Consider the following 17,213-nt stretch of genomic DNA (forward strand, 5'->3'; position numbering starts at 1 on the left):
TTGATGCTCTTGGGCTGCAGCACTGAACAGGTTTCTGTGTCAGTGGCAAATGAGCAGGATACAGAGTGACTGCAAAACAGCTACGTACTCCTGTGCTATCCAAGGGAATTTCTGACAGGCATGTCAAATTACAGAGGCCATGATTCTGCTTTTAATTAAGAGCTATATGTTAGAGACATCTGTATCTACCTTCTTGCATGTTGAAAAGTCCTGGGAAAGCTTCTACAGTAATCAGCATCAGAATACAACCTTCTGGGTTAACTAAACTTTTAGTGATTTACTGGTTCTTCACTGTATTGTCTTATTAGTCATTTGAGAAAAAGTGCTGTATTGTTCATGACTATTTCTGCTCTTCATTCTTCCTCCTTCATTATTCTTTTCACATTTTTGCTGTCTTCAGGGTTTTCTTCCATCTTTTCTCTGAATTTCTTTTCCCACAGGGACTTCACTCCTAATTCTTTCCTCATAGCACTGGTTCAATAATCAGAGATGAAATTTGGCTTGATAGCAATGTCACTATTTGAATTTAGAGATAACATCTTCATCAAATTGGGAGTGGAAGAAGAAACTTACTCCTCAAGGGACATTGCTTTAAGTTGTCTGCTCATTTAGGCAAATACCACTGCATTACATATTGGAGGAACAATGTGAACCTCTGGGGAAACAAATGGAGGGAATAGTTCAGTGAAACTATCCTACAAGTCTCTGTGTATTTGAGAGAAAGGAAAAGAAAGAAAGAGTTTGGAATACATAAATGCAATGAAACAGTACAATCAGCAGTAACATCAGCGCTCAAAGAAAGATAGATTTGCATCTTCTAAGAGTTTTGCCTGGTCACCCAATAAGGGGGGTCAGGGATTCAAAAGAAATTGAAAATCCAGTTTGTGATCCTTTGTGGCTCTTTTTTTGGCTGATCTTCTGTTTGTAAAGCAATGCTTAAAGGTGGTAGGCTTGCTGAATTGTTTTGGAATTTTTGGATGTGGTGTGTGTTTTGTGGTATTTTGTGTGAGCTTTTCAAAGTTATCTTTAAAGCTCTCATAGTACATTTTTGCCAGATTACATTTTCTCACAATTGTATGATGTATGTTTAAATTAAAATGTCATGGTTTGTTTAAATGCTTGAAAAAAAATTTAAAGAAGTAAAAATGATGAAAAATTCATGTCCTTTTCTTGACAGCTTAACTTTTAATTTTTTACTTTATGGTGTCCTCAGCCTGCTGATTTTCCTATTTACTTTCTTTACGTAGTCAAGACCTACATTTAAAAGAACAAAACATAAAAGTACGTAAGTAAAAATTTAACCTTCAATTTATATTATATAACCTTGTATTAAGGCCTTGTCTGCAGATGTCAGGCCTCTTTGCTTTCAAGTTAGTTAAGTAGCATCATTATGCAATTATAAAAAAAAATAAAATCAAAACCAGACAGATATCCTTTTGAGCTTGCTGGTGTGAGCTTTGCATGCAATGAAATACTTAGCGAAAGTTCCAAATCCCACCATAGTTATCAGAGTGCATACACCTACACAGATGAAGAAACACCAAGCTAGAAGACCTTTAAAGTTAAAGGATAATGTTGATAGAAGAAGAGAGGGGGTTTTATGAATTGGCTCATTGATTTAGGTCAGGAAATAAAGGTAGAGAAGTCTTGAAAAAATCCTAACATAAAGTGTTAGGGACTTCTGTTAAGGTAGGATTTAATACTTACATAAACAAGATTCTAATATGTGACTGCTACAGTTAGATTATGATCCTAAAAACACAGAGGGTGTTGATTCAAACTTATAAACTAAAAAATGAAGATTCTCAGGCACTCCTTGATGCCTGATTCAGTTTTGGGACAGCAGTTTATGATTCACTTCATAGTTTTTCATGGCATGTTTCAAGACTATTGAGGATCCAGTTATTTGTGCTTTTAATTTCTCTCACCCTCTTTTTTTTCTTTTTTTTTCTTTTTTTTTTTCACTAGTTAACATTTTTAGGAGTGAGGTTCAACCATAATTTTAGTATAGCTGGGGAGAGATGGAATACAAGTGTAGTTTTAAGATTTTTAATTCCCTTGGTGACTTGAGTGAAAGGTAAAAACCTCAGCCTAATATTTTACAGAAAATATATGGCTGTACAAAAAGTGTTTCATTAGAAACACCAGGATTCAGTTGCCACTATTGGAAGAATTCTGTTCTTCAGGTTATTAAAATTGCAACCATTTAATACCAATCCCCCCAGTGGTTAATAAAAAAACTTGAGAAGTTTGACAAAGTTAGGATTCAGTCCGCACCTGAACTACTAATTTGGCAGTGATGCAGCTCACATTAAATTGTTTACACTCACTTTTGGTCAACAACAAACATATTAGCAACCTCAGCAAACATATTATTTGACATATTAAAAAATATTTAGCATTGTCTTCAGAAATTTAGCTGTCCATAAACAGTTTTGGAACTCTTCAAATAAATATCTCACATTTCATAATTCAAACCTCTCTACAAAAATTGCTTTTAAAATGCCAGTAGCTGTAGTCTTTATTTATTTGTAAGTCCTTTGTGCATGTGTGAGTGTAATTAAACTTCAGAATAAGTTATAAGAAAATACTCTGGTTTCTTACAGCATTTCTTAAAAGCTCCCAGGGAACTGAGTTGTAAATACTGCTCTCTGTGACATGTTTTTCCTATAAAATCAGAAAACCAATTTCCTTGTAAATTTGCTTTTTCATATAATTATTAATTGTGATGTTTTTTGCCATTACAGACAATAATGGGAGTGGAAATAGATCTAAAAGATATGTATTTGAGAAGTCTGTATTTTTAATGTCAGTGAATTTACTTAGTGATCTCTAAACTAGCAGCGTCCTAGAAGACTACAGAATGATTTCTGTTTCTGAATTTCACTTAGACATTTAGAATTGTGATTAGTAAGGAAGACCAAAATTCAGAAGTGATTTAGCTACTGTGCAGATGTGCCTCTGTGGATATTCTGGTATGAATCAAGTAACATTACCAATAACATAAGTAACACACCAAAAGGTGACATTCAGTTGTGCTTCAAATCCATCTCTTGGTCTGTTCAAGTCATTTGCATGGCATTTGGTACTGTCTTAACTGATCTTTCCCTTCACACTGTATCCAGCTATTACAAAGAACTAAACTTACCCTTAGTCCTTGTGGAACTTTACAAGAAGGCTGGCTCTGGGATTGTGTTTCTCCAAAAGTGCCTACTTTGGAGAAGATTCAAGCTGTGTTTAAGTCTTACTGTTAACTTATTGTGGACTCCATCCATTTTGTTGAGGTGAGACAGCAATTTTTTGTAGTTTCAAATGCTGAAGAGTGGTCCAAAGGAACAACTTCTCTGTCTGTCCTCTAAGTGTTGATTAAAGGAAATCTGATCTCACAGCCTCACAAGCCAAGTATGGTTACATGTCTTGGCTTGAATTTACACTGTACTAAAACTCTAAGAGTGGCTTCTAATTAGAAATTCCTTGTGGTAAGTCTTTGAATATGCCATCTTATGCCAACATAAGAAGTGGTTTTTGGGGAGCATAGTACTTGACTACAAATGATGTGTGTATCGATGATGATTGATCAACATCATTTGTGTCAGTAAAAATAGAAGAGAATATTCCTTTTTTAAAGAGTTATTGCTTATCTCATCTGCACTCAGGAAGGAGTAAAACCATACAGAAATATCAATTATAATGATTAGTGTGCCTATCAATAAGGTGCACAAATTGGTACTTAGATTTGGATTAGTATTAGAAAAATAATCTTGTGAAAGTTTATTTGCATATTAAACAATTATGATAATGAAGAACACTGCTGTTACAACACATGCTTAAAGTTCTTACCCAGAAGTAAAATACACAAAAACTAACGCTGACTTTGGTTTCAATTCTTTCAAGTAAACAAACTTGCAGATAGGTTCAAAATATTTAATTTCTATTGAAATTGAAGTCAGTGACTAGAAAGGGAAAATGTTCGTCGCGGCTTACCCTAAAGGAAGAAATATTGGGCTGATGAAAGCAACCTATAGAGAACGTGAAATAACAGCCAAGTGCTGGCATATTAGGAATGTCTCTTCATAGATGTGCAAGTTTTATTTCACATTGTCCTCACCCTTCTCAATAAGAATGACTGATAGCTTCACTTTGTGATTTCCCCGCTTTTAAGAGTCTATTTTTATTTATTTTTTATGACCAACCTTACACATGTTAAATGTAATTTTTGCTTTATGTAACATAAAAAAGAGCACATCTGCAGTATGCTGTCCCATGAATTAACAGGAATGACTGGACATAAGACAAAAATCCTTTAAAAACATATGTTCACATTAAATATCTGGGCTATCTCAGTAAAGGAGGTCTTATGGGGTCATTTTTGATGCAGTGCAAGTAAACCATTTCTGCTCTTCTGAAATAGTTTCTTTCAGGTTTATATTGAGCTTGTATAAAGGCACATTACATAAATAAGGGCTTAGTTTGTACATTAGTTGTTTATATCTTGGATTCTCACTAAATCCTTGTTTTTACCAACTTGGTGCTTAAGAGAGATTGATTTCTGCTACACATCTATGGTGTTTATTTTGATATGCCTGGGATTAAAAACAAAATTAACACGCATAATCAATTTTCTTAGAATTAAAAAGGGTGCTTTGGTACCTTTGGCTACATGGTTCTGAAGAAAAAGGAGAGTAAAAGAGATGTGATAATAAAGGGATCGATTTATTCAATCACTGGGCATAAAAACATTAGCCCTGGGAAAGACCCTTCCTCTAAGAGCTTTAGCTGCCCAGTCTCACTTGTGTGGCACAAAATAATTTGCATTTTTAGAGAAATTTCATGTCTTCTGTGAGATCTAGTGAAACATGAATAAATTGCTTTCTTTTCCCCTTTTTCTGATTTTTATAAAGCTGAATCCATTAGGGGCTGAGTCAGACTGTAATGAAAGAAAGGCAACAACTGAGATGATGGAAACCCTGGATTAGATTTCTTAGTAGTCCAAGCCCAGCTGTCATGGCCTACGTGTCAAGTTAGTGCTCTTTGGGGAGGCTTGACAGTACATGTGAATATTTTTTTACCTGCTGTGTTACAACAGGTCTCTAAAGCAGCTAGGAATTAAAGAGAAGCAAAGATTAAGAATTAAATAGAGCCACAGCAAGCAGTTCACCACAGAGGTTTGCAGTCAGACAAGTAAACCTTTTCAGGCCTGCGAGCCCACTGCCATCTGCCTGGCAGGCTTGCATGTGACCCACCATGCCCTCTTTGTGCACACCGAGTTTATATGATTGCTGAAGATGCGTGTAAAGGATGTGGGTGCTCATGTCACTGAGTGCACTGGCCTTGTACTGCTCTAGCAGAGCCTGTCAAATTCACCACAAACCAATGCTCAGTTCAAATAAAGCCTCTGTGGATGGCTGGCATTTATATTCTTCCACATTACATACATTCTTAGCTAGTTCATAATATAACAGGTACAATCTAAACAAAATCTAGAAGAAGCCAAAGTACTTTCAAGTTTTATGCCTAATAATTGAATTTGCACACCAGGATCAAATAGCTCTGCTATTGGAAGAAGGGCAAACCTCGAGATCTGTGCCTGTGAAATATACCTTCTTGCTAGAATGAGGTTTTGCTTGGAGATTCTTAAACCTCCAGGTGGGACTGTCTTATTCTAATTTATAGCACGGAATTTTGTCATTCATTTTTGTCACTGGCATTTCAAATAGCAGCAAATGTAACTGAAATGGTGTCTTCTCCTTTGGCTGATGCCTTTGTAAGGGACTGAACTGAGAGTCAAACTGTCCCCTAACAGTCTAACTTATGGCAGCAACACAGAAATAACCCCGTTTCATTTTTCCCCTTCCATCATGGCTGGGGGGAAAGGTACAAAAGAAACCAAATCCTTGCTCTCCTACCCTCAGGCCTAGAAGTCCATGCCCTCCTTCAGTCTCAAGTCTCTGCCATACTGGAAGTATCCAGTGGTGTCTCTCATCTCACCCTTGTCACTGCAGTCAAGGAATACAGTGGCAGAGCAACATCTTTTACTTTATGAAAATATTTGTTTGCCTAGTAGATGTTTCCAAGCTCTGCTGTTCCTAGAGCAATGTGATTGATATGGCATAGTTCAAAGTGAATTTAAAATTACTGAAGTCAAATGTTTTCTTAAAAGGCCTATTTTGAAGCAATTTGGCTAAGCTGACATAACAACGCTGACTTCACTGAAGCTGCATTGGTTGCATCACTTGAGGGTAGGGCTCAGATTAGCCAAAGCAACTATTTTCAAATTCTAGCTTCTACTGGCATGTTCTTAGAAGTCTCTGTAGTTTTATAACTTTCTGAAGTTACTCACAAGTTGTATGCTGACTGCTAATAAAACAGAAAATCCATTTCCATTTTTCAGTGTAACCTTTTGTGAATCCATTTCTCATTAAAAGAAGTGGATGACTGGCCTGAAAGATAGAGTTCTCAACTGTGAAGACAGAAGAAGAGTAGTGGCCTTTCAAGTTGTCCCATGTTGTCTGGAAGAACATGGGCATAAATCCAAAAGCTAAGAGGGAGAAACCCAATACTCAATATTACTCTGCCCAGCAAAAGTATTGTTCCCAATGCCTGGAGAAGAAAAGTAGGTCTGATCTCATTATGTTGGTAAAATCAGCAAAGAAAACTGAGACAAAGAAGCTTCTCTGAAGTGCCTGTGAGAGAAGTATCTCACAGCATTGTATTCATGTCACCACATGTGAATCCAGGATTCACATGGTTCCTGAAACCAGGACCTTCATTCCCAGCAGCTGTTTTTTCTTGATTGTTTTTTTAACTGAGAAGTAGGACCGCTTTGCATCTATTTTAGAGAAGGACCTTAGCTGCTACAGAGAATGATATTCTCCCCAGAAAACCTTAGTCACGAGAAAATTGATACTTCCATAAGGGATTGTGTGTCTTCTTTTAAAGAACACAATCTTCCAGATTTTTCCCCTACACCTCCTTAGCCAGAGAGGATGCACTCATGCCTAAGGTGCATTAGAACATGTAAAGCTAAAGTCAGGTAAGGAGAAAAAAGTCTCCCTGGGATCCTTTTTCTTTGTGTAGCAGATGCCTTGCTGGATTTTCTCAGCTTTACTGACATCAATTTCTGTACCCAGAAAGAGACCTTTGGCTAAGCTCTTGGAAGGCAGTTTCCCAGGCAAAAAAAAAAAAAATGCATTATAGAAGCCTCGATGATAAACAGTTTGTGAGCCACCAGGCAGGGTAGTCACTGAAGATGCTGAAATAAAGAAGTTTCAACCATGAAGAAGTACTCTTACATAGAATTATAGAAGAGTAGGCAAGCCTTTAGAAGACAGGAAACAGCAGAGCCAAACCAGAACATAAAGAATGAGTTCTGCAGAGCAAGAAACTCTCAATAAAATAACATACAGCACTCATGTCAAAATAGGGAGATTAAGGAAAATGAGTTAAAATCAGGTATGCATCTAATCAGAGCAGTTTGATACTATATTTGAACCACAGTATGCTAATGAAATATAATTAAGTAAGAGGAATTGTTTAAATAATCATTCCAGCTTTCCCTCCCTTTGGGACACCTTTGAGAGACCTGGATTTCAGAGAAAGGGGTATAAGCACTCTCTGATAGCCAGATCCTTTGAAGACACATCAAGCTGCATATTCAGAAAAAAGATCACACATTACCAGTAACTTAAATATGAAGTTCCTCTGTTCAGTGACATATTTTGCTCAATGGATACAAAGTGGAGTTTGCAAAATGCAATTATGAACTGTCCTGCTATTCTATCTTGCAGGTTTTAACTGTGCCTTTATAGCAGTACTTAACAGAATTAATGCATGTTATGAGTAAAGGATAAGATATGAGGTTTTATGTGTAGCCATGTAAAAATGTCGCATAATAAGTGCATAAACTAGGTTCTCAAACAGACTATTTAAAAGTTTTACAGGACAAGGACTGTAGTGATTTGAGGAAAGACGGCAAGATTTTTTCAGGTAACTGGCTTGGGCACCAGTTGGTCTTAGAATCATTGCTATGTCTGAAATCTGTGTTTTCACATCTACTGTACTGTAATTATTTACTGAGCACCTGATATACCTTGCTTTGGTTTAAAATGAATGTAGCAATAATAATTCTGCACACAAATTGAAACCAAATATTCTGCTTCTGTTATGATCATTATGTTGTCTGAAACATCAGTCCACTTACTGCTTCTTTATGCTTTGCAATGAGTTTATATTTTACTCATGATTATAAAACAGTGTTAAAAACTTCTGTGCTTACATCATTCAAATACACACATTTTTGTAAATGCCTATAGTAATATCTTTTGGCAAAAGTTCTCCAGGACTATAAAATACCACATTCTGTGAGCAAGGTAAAGATTTCCTTTTGTAAGGATTTCTAACTAGCTTTTGGGCTCAATCTTTAATAACTCATGGGTCTCAGCACATACAGAGGTAGTGGAAGTGTTTTTATACTCTTTGTATGTTTTCCTCACCAGCTCCTCAGGGTAGCCAAGGGTGAATTTGGCATCTACCACAAGAGTGAGCAGCACCCCTTTTGCTCAGAACTTTGTAAGTTCCCCTAGGGCTTGTCCTGTCCTTAGGAGAGAGAAAGTAGGTTCCAGTTGTGATATTTATTCTGCCTCTGTGGGGGAGGGTGAAGGGAAAGAAACCCTTCTGGGCCATCTGGGAATTCTCCTCTGCACTGTGGAAGCCTTGATTAACCAGCTGGGCAGGCACTCATCCTGCTTTATGTTGCTGGAAAATTTTGCTTTGACTGAGAAAGTTTAGAATCATAGAATCATAGAATAGTTAGGGTTGGAAAGGACCTTGAGATCATCTAGTCCCAAACCCCCTGCCATGGGCAGGGACACTTCCCACTAAACCATGTCACCCAAGGCTCTGTCCAACCTGGGCTTGAACACCACCAGGGATGGAGCATTCACAGCTTCCTTGGGCAACCCATTCCAGTGCCTCCCCACCCTTACAGTGAAGAGCTTCTTCCTTATGTCCAATCTAAACTTCCCCTGTTTAAGTTTTAACCCATTTCAAGATACTGAATCAGAAACATTGTTTCCTTAATTTCTCCCTAGCTTCAGTTGGAGTAGAGCGAGAGATGAGATGCTGTGTTGAAACTTTAAACTGATAGTTTGGATTTCATAAAAAAATTGTTGACAGTAAAGGTAAAACTATAAGCTAAAAACTGGCTGGTGTTTTGTTTAGGTTTCTTCATGTTCAAAGTGATCTTCTTGATGACTGTTTTGAAAGCTGATTTTTCTGTGTCACCAAAATTTGTGTAGAATTTTTGTGATCCCTAACTTCCAGATACACAAAAGACACAGTGTCATATTTTGGCCTTGAGACCTTTTTTCTACCTACAGTCAACAATCTGACATGATAGAACAGTTAAAATTGATGTTCAAGAAATATTTTGTGCAAAAGATGCTGCTGTACTACATTGTCAGATGAGTGTATAATTTTCACAATGAACAGAACTGAAAGATGTAAGATCAAGAGAGATTTCCATTGAACAAATGTCTGGCACATGCCCAAACTCTGTGAGAGAGGAAGATTAACTTGTCTGAGGACTGCTGAATATGAATAAGTAAACAATAGAAGTTATTAGGCAGGGAAAAACTCATATTCCCATTAGGTTTTCTCATCCAAACCAGAAAAATCTTGCACTTTCCTTATAGTGCCATAGTTGAGTAAGCTCTTTAAAAGCATGCAAAATAAATTCTGCTTCTCATTCATAAACTTACCCATCTGTGAAGCCTTTATTCAGAGAAACATACCTGCTCAAATGCTTGCTGCAGTTCATTAAAGACTCCCATTTGTACTCATAAAGACTCATTCATTGCCCTGAATAATATATATGATACACTGAAAAAGAACCAACTCTTACTTTTACAATCCAAATTAAACAACTTTGTCTAATAAAAGAAGTGCTGTCTCATTTCTAACTAGGCCATAAGCCCTAAGGGTGTTGTAGGTGTGCATTTATTTGTTTATTAATTTTTGCCACATTGTCCTGCAAGGATCTGAAAGCTAAGTGAACCCAGCTGACTAAATTGTTTCTTTTCTTTTCTGCCTGCTTAGAAAGACTGAAGCAAGCATGGGAACAATTGTACTGGAACAAATACTCACCTGTAAACTTCTTCTAAAATGCAATTGGGTGATCTCCTGTCCTTTCCTTGGTTCCACCTTCTAACCTGTCTAATCTTGAGAGTTCATCTCTATTATATGTGGCTCTTACAAATGCCCATGATTAATAACTATTGTGATTCATTAGCCTGTGTTGTTGGTATTGTTTTCCCAATGGGAGCATTTGCTATCTAGGGATAGCCCATGATTACTTTGCCATGTGGAACAGTAAGATGCTTTCAATCTAATGTGCTGTCCACATTTTAGCATAAAATAATATTAAGGCATCCACATAATGGAACCGTCTGAAGATCCATTTTATTAAGCACTGAAAGAAAATGTGCGTGTGTTTGTATGTGCAAGGGAAATATAATCAGCAAATCTTTTTCACCGGAGACATGATTTCAGTAAGCATTTCACATAAAGACACAGCTATTTTGAAGCATAGTTCTTCGGATATGAGGTTGAAAAAATATAGCAAAAATCTTGCCTGGTACAATTAACTTATTCAAATTATATACACCCTATTCAAAATAGGACAAATAAGAAGCAGAGGTAGGGTTATTGCGTTTATTCCATTTTTAGAGTATTTATTTTAAATGCAATCTACTTTCAAGTACAAAGCTGTAGTGCTCTTAAAAGATTACTGTTTCAAGTTACTTCACCTACCTTAACAGAGCATGTAACCTTTTTACATTATATGATCAACTTTTTGACAGTGCAGGGCCAGCACAGCTAATGGAATAATAGCCTGCAGGGTCCAGCTAAATGATATACGAATATAATCAACCTTTGTGATGACTATTCAAAAGTAATCCCTTTAGCTTTCAACTGCAACATATATTTCAACCAGGCAAAGCCATATGAAGAAAATCTCTGCAGACTCCACTGATACAATATGGCCTTCATATTCCCACAGTGTGTTTGCTGCTTACAGTGAGTTTTAAATTTAAGGTAATGGCTACTGTGTATTCATGTGAGCATAGAACAATACCTTTGATTTGTTGGAGAAATGTTACATTAGCTACCAAGGGCCCTATTCAGTAAACTTTGACACAACCCTTATATATGGTTTACTGCTTATTCTAAATGGAATATGCCTGATAAAAATGCTTTGCATGGCCAAATTGTACAAATTCATTAATCTTTATATTCATAAAACCTTGAAGTTCAACTGCCTCCATTCCAAGCAAACCTAGTCAGGATACATGGATAAACATGTAGGCCCAATCTGCTTTTCAAAAAGCTTTGCATCAATTTTCATTTGTCAAGACAGAAAAAAACGTAGGAAGATCTTCTACGAGTGTGGGACATGCATGTTGTTGGCAGTCATATTATTTTCTGCTGTACCTTTATTACTACTTCATTACATCGTTCTACAGATTATATAACTAAAACCGTTTGCATGACCTTTAAAAATGCAAGTTAATTTTTAAACTACAATAATGGATTATATCTCATCAGCTGCATTACACCAACATGACAATCTAGCATGCCCTACTAAATCATGGGGAGGATATAAAGAATATGGTGAGATAGTCTTGCTTTCTCTCTCTCCCTCTTGTGACAAAACTACAGTATTGGCTGACAGTGGAATTAGCTGTATTAAAGGAAAATAGACTAACAGTAACGAAAACACTGCATTGTCTTATATTAATACTTATATATGTACAACATAGTAAGAGTTCACTCACGTTAACAGCAGTTGCAAATATGGTCTTGCTTGCATATGTGTACCTAAATACACGTGAAAACGTAACAGCACTGTTGCTGTCTTTTGTTTGAGGTATTGTATTAGAGGATTTTATGCCACTTAATCCAGTTATCTATAGTGGTAGAGTAGGAGAGGTACAGACTTTTCTTTTGTTTGCCATGTTACTTCTTGAGCCTGCAGAAAATTAGGGCATTCCTGCAGCATCCTGCAGCAGGGAGTTCTAAGGATGAGTTAGCCACGCACAAAGAAGCCCTTCCTTTGACTCCAAGCTCACCTCCTGCTGCTTTCAGTATATCCTACCTCATTCTTTTATTGCAAGAGACAGTGAAAAATGGTTTCTGGGTCACCTCCTGCATGCTACTCTCATTCTTAACTTTTGCTATCTCCTCAAAATACTACCTTTCTTTTTTTTCCAAAGCAATTTCAGCTCCCAAAACAATAGTCCTCTTATGATCTTTCATCAGTTCATGAAGCTTTTCAGTGGAGTTCTTGTTTAATAGAGTCCAACAAACTCTGAACAATTAAAAACCTGGATTTGAATGCTTTCCCATCACATGGGCCTGCAAGCTCAGGAACACGAGCATTGCCTGTTTCATGTCATTTAGAATCTTTTGAGAGAATGGTGCCAAAAATTCCTGCCCTCTCTGGAGTTAGTGATCATTCTAGCTTCTGTCTTTGTAGGTGCAGCTTTCATTCTCCTGTATGACTTCTCACTGATTATATTTTGTAAAGGACTAGCAGCTCTGCTTAGCCTTCTCCCAGGAACATAATGGAATAATGAGATTTTTAGGAGTGAAACACTCTTTAGACAGACACATGTAAACAGCAAGAAGAGAGATGCCAATTCTAGCTGCACTGAAAATTCAGCCAGACAATTTTAATTATATTTTATCAACAGCAGTGATAATGTGTCAGGAACATCCTATTATGATAAATTATATTTGCATACTATTAATACATATTAATGTTTATCTCTGCATTTTGCCCAACACAATATGATAGAAGAAGAATGCTTGATGGTGTGATCTGTGGTGGTATGTATGTATTATCATTATGAATATGAGATGCTTTTATTGTTCCTAGATAGCACACACCAAAAAAATGCCAAGAAAACATTTATGGTCCAGTATTCCATCAGTTATCCTTGATACGCTTAATATTTGCTGGGAGGGTAGAAGTGCTAATCAGACAATAATAGCTTGGTGTCCAAGTGTGAAGGCAAAAGGCCAAAAGGTGCATAAAAAAAGCAATTTATGCTATAATTCCCCATCATGTACACATCCCCACCATTTTTGCATGTGTCAGTGTATGTAAGATACATTGCTGTCAGAGTCACACTTTTATGTGTATTTACTTGCAAATATGCATGTTACTACACAAACGTAATCACATTTTGGGCTTGAGTCACCCATTTGTCTTGTACCACTTTTCCAACAATAATCTTCCACTGGAAAGAGCAATAATGATGCCCTGGTTTAAAGCTGGGTAGGGCAACATAATTCAGACCCTTTGTTAGCACTTTGGAATTGCATGAGGCTCTCAGCTGCTTCACAGTGTTTGAGTTCCTAAGCCAAACTGAGAAGTTATAGACTCTGCAGCTGTGAGCAGACTGCCTTGAATTCAACTAGGTTTTGTTAGGTTTTTTGCTTAGACGTGGTCTGTTAGTAAAGGAATTTCCATTGATGTACTTCAAGCCTGGTTTCAGAAAATGTTACCTGGAATAACTACATTGCTAAATACACAGTAAATCCCTAACATACATGTTGCCTTCATACAAAATAAGACTTCATATCACAACTTACAGTAATTCTCAGATGTTGTTCATAGTTTTACTTGTCTTATTCTTACTTGCATACAACTACAGATGAAGTCCTAGTTAGCCATTTTGCTTAATAAAAACCTATGATATGATGAAATGTGAATTTTATTGAGTATTGAGTGGTCCAGTAGTTTGTATCTGTTCCAAACATTGCATCAGCAGAGACACTGCTTTGAACATTACTTTTCATCTCCACCAGAACTGGATTAATATATTTATTTTGGACATTAAATTAGGATATTATAAGTACCACTGGTATTGCTGTGGCTGAAAGAAAGAGTCCACTTTTAGGCAGCACAGTACAAAGAGGTGTGACAAATTAAGGGGGATCCAGCCAAGGATTGTCCAGATAAAACTTGTCTACAAAACACAAGTTCCTTTCAAATATTGAAGAGACTGAATCTTCAATTCAAATATTGAAGAGACCTCAAAAAGAGATTAGAGGAAGGGAAATAGTCTCTCAAGCTATAAGGAGTTGTTATAAAAGAGGATGGCATTCCTCTGCTCTTCATGTCTACCAAAGGTAGAAAAAGACAAAAATCAGCTTAATTTGCAATAAATATTTATCTTGAGTATCAGGGAAGAAACTGAGCTACAAGATTGTGAAGCACTGGAATGTAGAGATTAGGGGTGTTGTGAAACAACCTTCGACAGAAGCCTTTTGGAATAGGTTTGACAAATACATGTCAGGGATGGACTAGATATATGTACACTTTCTTCATTTGAGGAGGTGACCCACATCAGTAGCTCCCAAAATAGGAAACCATCCCCCAGAGAGGGGGGAGGTTGTAACTAGGCAGAGGGAGACTTGCTGGACAGACACTGAGAACAGAGCAGAAAGTGCAGCTAGGAGGTGGCAGTTTAGCGCAGAGATAGAGCAAGGAAGGAACAAGGCTGAGCATCACAGATCACTGGAGCAAAGGAAATGCATGGCTGCCCAAAGCTGCAGTTAAGCCATTGCCTCCCAGCCACTGGCTTTTTTGATTACATCCTGTTAGGTGGACCCTGCTGAGAGGTAGCAGCATCACTTATCCAACCTCCTCACTCTCCTTTTGCTTTTGGCACTGCTTGCTTCTTCCCCTGGATAGTTTTCTTACTGCCTGCCATCTTTCAGTGCTGTCTTCTCCTATATGCATCTTCTTTGTTGGCTCCTCAGCTGGTCCCACCTGGAACTATCCTGCAAAACTGGCCTGGTTGAGAGCAGCTTCACAGGAGTGCAAGAAATAAGAACAGAAAACCCTATAATTTCTGTATTCTAAGATTATGACTTTTGTGGCTCACCTCTGTATTGTCTTAGATTCCTTCTTCTGTGACTTTTTACTGTATTGCACTTTTCAAATAAACCTTACAGGCTTTTTTACCATTAAGAATGTTGTGAGTCTAAAGCATTAATGCACTTCTTTTCTTTTTTTTTTCTTTTTTAATAACAGAACCTGATAAAGAAACAAGTGCTTCAGAGCCCTGTGAGCCTCTTCCAGAGACACCAGATCTAGATCTTTCATGGTACAGTATTTGCTGTTAATCCATAGCCTTAACCAGATGCTGAACCCAAATATAAAATATGTGGATATCAAAGTGTATATATACTTACAACATTTACTGGTTTTTATTTGCTGTTTTTCATTATAGAAGATGCCTGCTTACTTACAGAGAAGCTAGTAATGAGTACAGGAAGATCACTGAAGAGTCATGCAACCAAGTAGGAATTTTGCTAGGAGTTTTGTCATTTAAATGGAAGCACAGTGTTACAGTATAAATATCTGAGAGCTGGAAGTTCTTTTATGACTGAAATGTGGCTTCAATGTGTATTGCATGTTTTTAATCAAAAATAGCTGGTGTCATTGAAATAAATACAAAAGAAAAAGAGTAATACAGAATAAAAACTTTTCATGTTGTGCCCCAAATGCTTATTGCCTTTCAAAGCGTCAAGATCCTCCTGTTAAGATAATAAACGTACTTTATGCCTACTGAGTGGGAATCCAAGATGCACAATACCTTGTAAGATCAGGTTCTGAACGTGCCTGGAGAGTTTTCGTTAAACGCCAAATTATTGTCCCTTTCAGAAAAAAACAACTACAAGCTTGACACCTTATTCATAGGGCTATCAGTGATTTTAGCAGCTGTGCTTAACAGTTGCTGTTCAACTGTAGCTTAAATAGAGTAGATCCAACATGGGTGGCACATTATGATGCGATTTTTACCTAATCTATAACGCAGGTCGGACCCAAAGCACAACTGTTTGTTTAAAATCTGGTTGAGTACGCTCATGAAAGTGTTGAAAGCCTGTACAATCAAAGCATTTGAAATGTCATTGACTGTCTCAAGTGCAATGTTAATCTACAGGCACAGCTGAAATAACTGTATTTAACAATGAAAGTACATCTGGTAGAATACCTGTACATCACATTTTCAAAAGTGAACACGAAATTTCCCTTTGAGCAAAGCCTGTGTTCATTCACACAATCAGGTAAAAAAAATCTGCTTCAATTCTTTCTAATAAATAATCTGAAGCACTGATTTTGGAGTGTGTGTAGAGAATTGTCTCCCATTTCAAGCTGATGAAATTCTTGACTGTGGATTCCCCATACAATCCACAGCAGTCAGACTCCTGTTGTCTTCACAGTCCTCAGAAGGCATTTTCCAGCTGCCATTGCTATTGGTCCAAAGAAAAGTTAGAGGACAGAAGATGGAGGTTATCACTTTGCAAAATACATGTAAAAGCAGGATTTAGAACCTTTAACTTTTATCTGGTGCAAGCTTTCATAATTTCATGTATTAGAAAATCTGTTCTTTCAAACCACATAAAAAGAGCTTTCTGAATCCAAACAGTCAACCACTTGTTTCTTTAAACAGAGGTTTCCAGATTCAGCATTTGAAACAAGATCCATTAGACCTGTAATCAGTTTTTATGGCAGTCTTTGAGCAAACAATAGCTTTTGCCATAGTAATAACTCAATTCACAGTTTTCTTCAGGATTGCAGTTTGAGTAACTGGTTGACATGGGACAATAGAATTTCTCCCTGTTTTAAGGCATGGTAAAAACGTTTTCATTAAACGTTTCATTAACTAGCTCTTATTAGACCATTTTTGATGGTCTAATAAGAGTATACATAATGTACACATTTTGATGTGTATATGCAATGTAATTACAGTACCTCAATAATTTTATCCTTTACTTGGAGGTCTTTATCATCTGAACACCAAGCTTATTACTAAATGAACACCAAGAAATATTCATTTATAAAATGTTTTACAAACCTGAAAAATATGTTTCTACGTGTAATTATGCACACACATGAAGATACAAATCTCTTTGCTGAGGGTTAAAAAGCGGTGAACATTTTATGAAAACCAGAAAGATGATAAACAGGACCAATATAAACAAAAGGAGTATCCAGTCTACCCCTTATATTTTAATGCTGTTGACATAAATATATATACATATCAAACCAGCGCAATTTTGTGCAAACTCTTCTGATCTTGATAAGTATAGTATGACTGCTTGTAAGAAGTTGCTATTTTAAATAACTGGAATTTCAT

General features: G+C 36.8%; 1 protein-coding gene across 4 annotated transcripts in view; it reads left to right on the forward strand.

Annotated features, from left to right (window-relative positions):
- The window catches only part of TTC29 (tetratricopeptide repeat domain 29), a 148,112-nt gene extending 131,296 nt beyond the window's left edge, over window positions 1-16,816 (forward strand). For 2 of the 4 annotated variants that reach the window (XM_061441135.1, XM_061441163.1), the window contains one exon: window positions 15,303-16,816. In XM_061441135.1, coding sequence (XP_061297119.1) covers window positions 15,303-15,376 — 74 coding nt within the window. In that variant the 3' untranslated portion in view covers window positions 15,377-16,816. Of the gene's footprint in view, window positions 1-1,177; window positions 1,286-15,103; window positions 15,177-15,302 lie in introns of all 4 variants that reach the window. The other 2 variants (XR_009741242.1, XM_061441143.1) reach the window with 2 other exon arrangements.
- The last annotated feature ends 397 nt before the right edge of the window (window positions 16,817-17,213 follow it).

Source organism: Pezoporus flaviventris, unplaced genomic scaffold, assembly GCF_033815535.1.
Source record: "Pezoporus flaviventris isolate CSIRO_AGI_PZ_B2104156 unplaced genomic scaffold, CSIRO_AGI_Pfla_v1 ptg000002l, whole genome shotgun sequence".
NCBI lineage: Eukaryota > Metazoa > Chordata > Aves > Psittaciformes > Psittacidae > Pezoporus > Pezoporus flaviventris.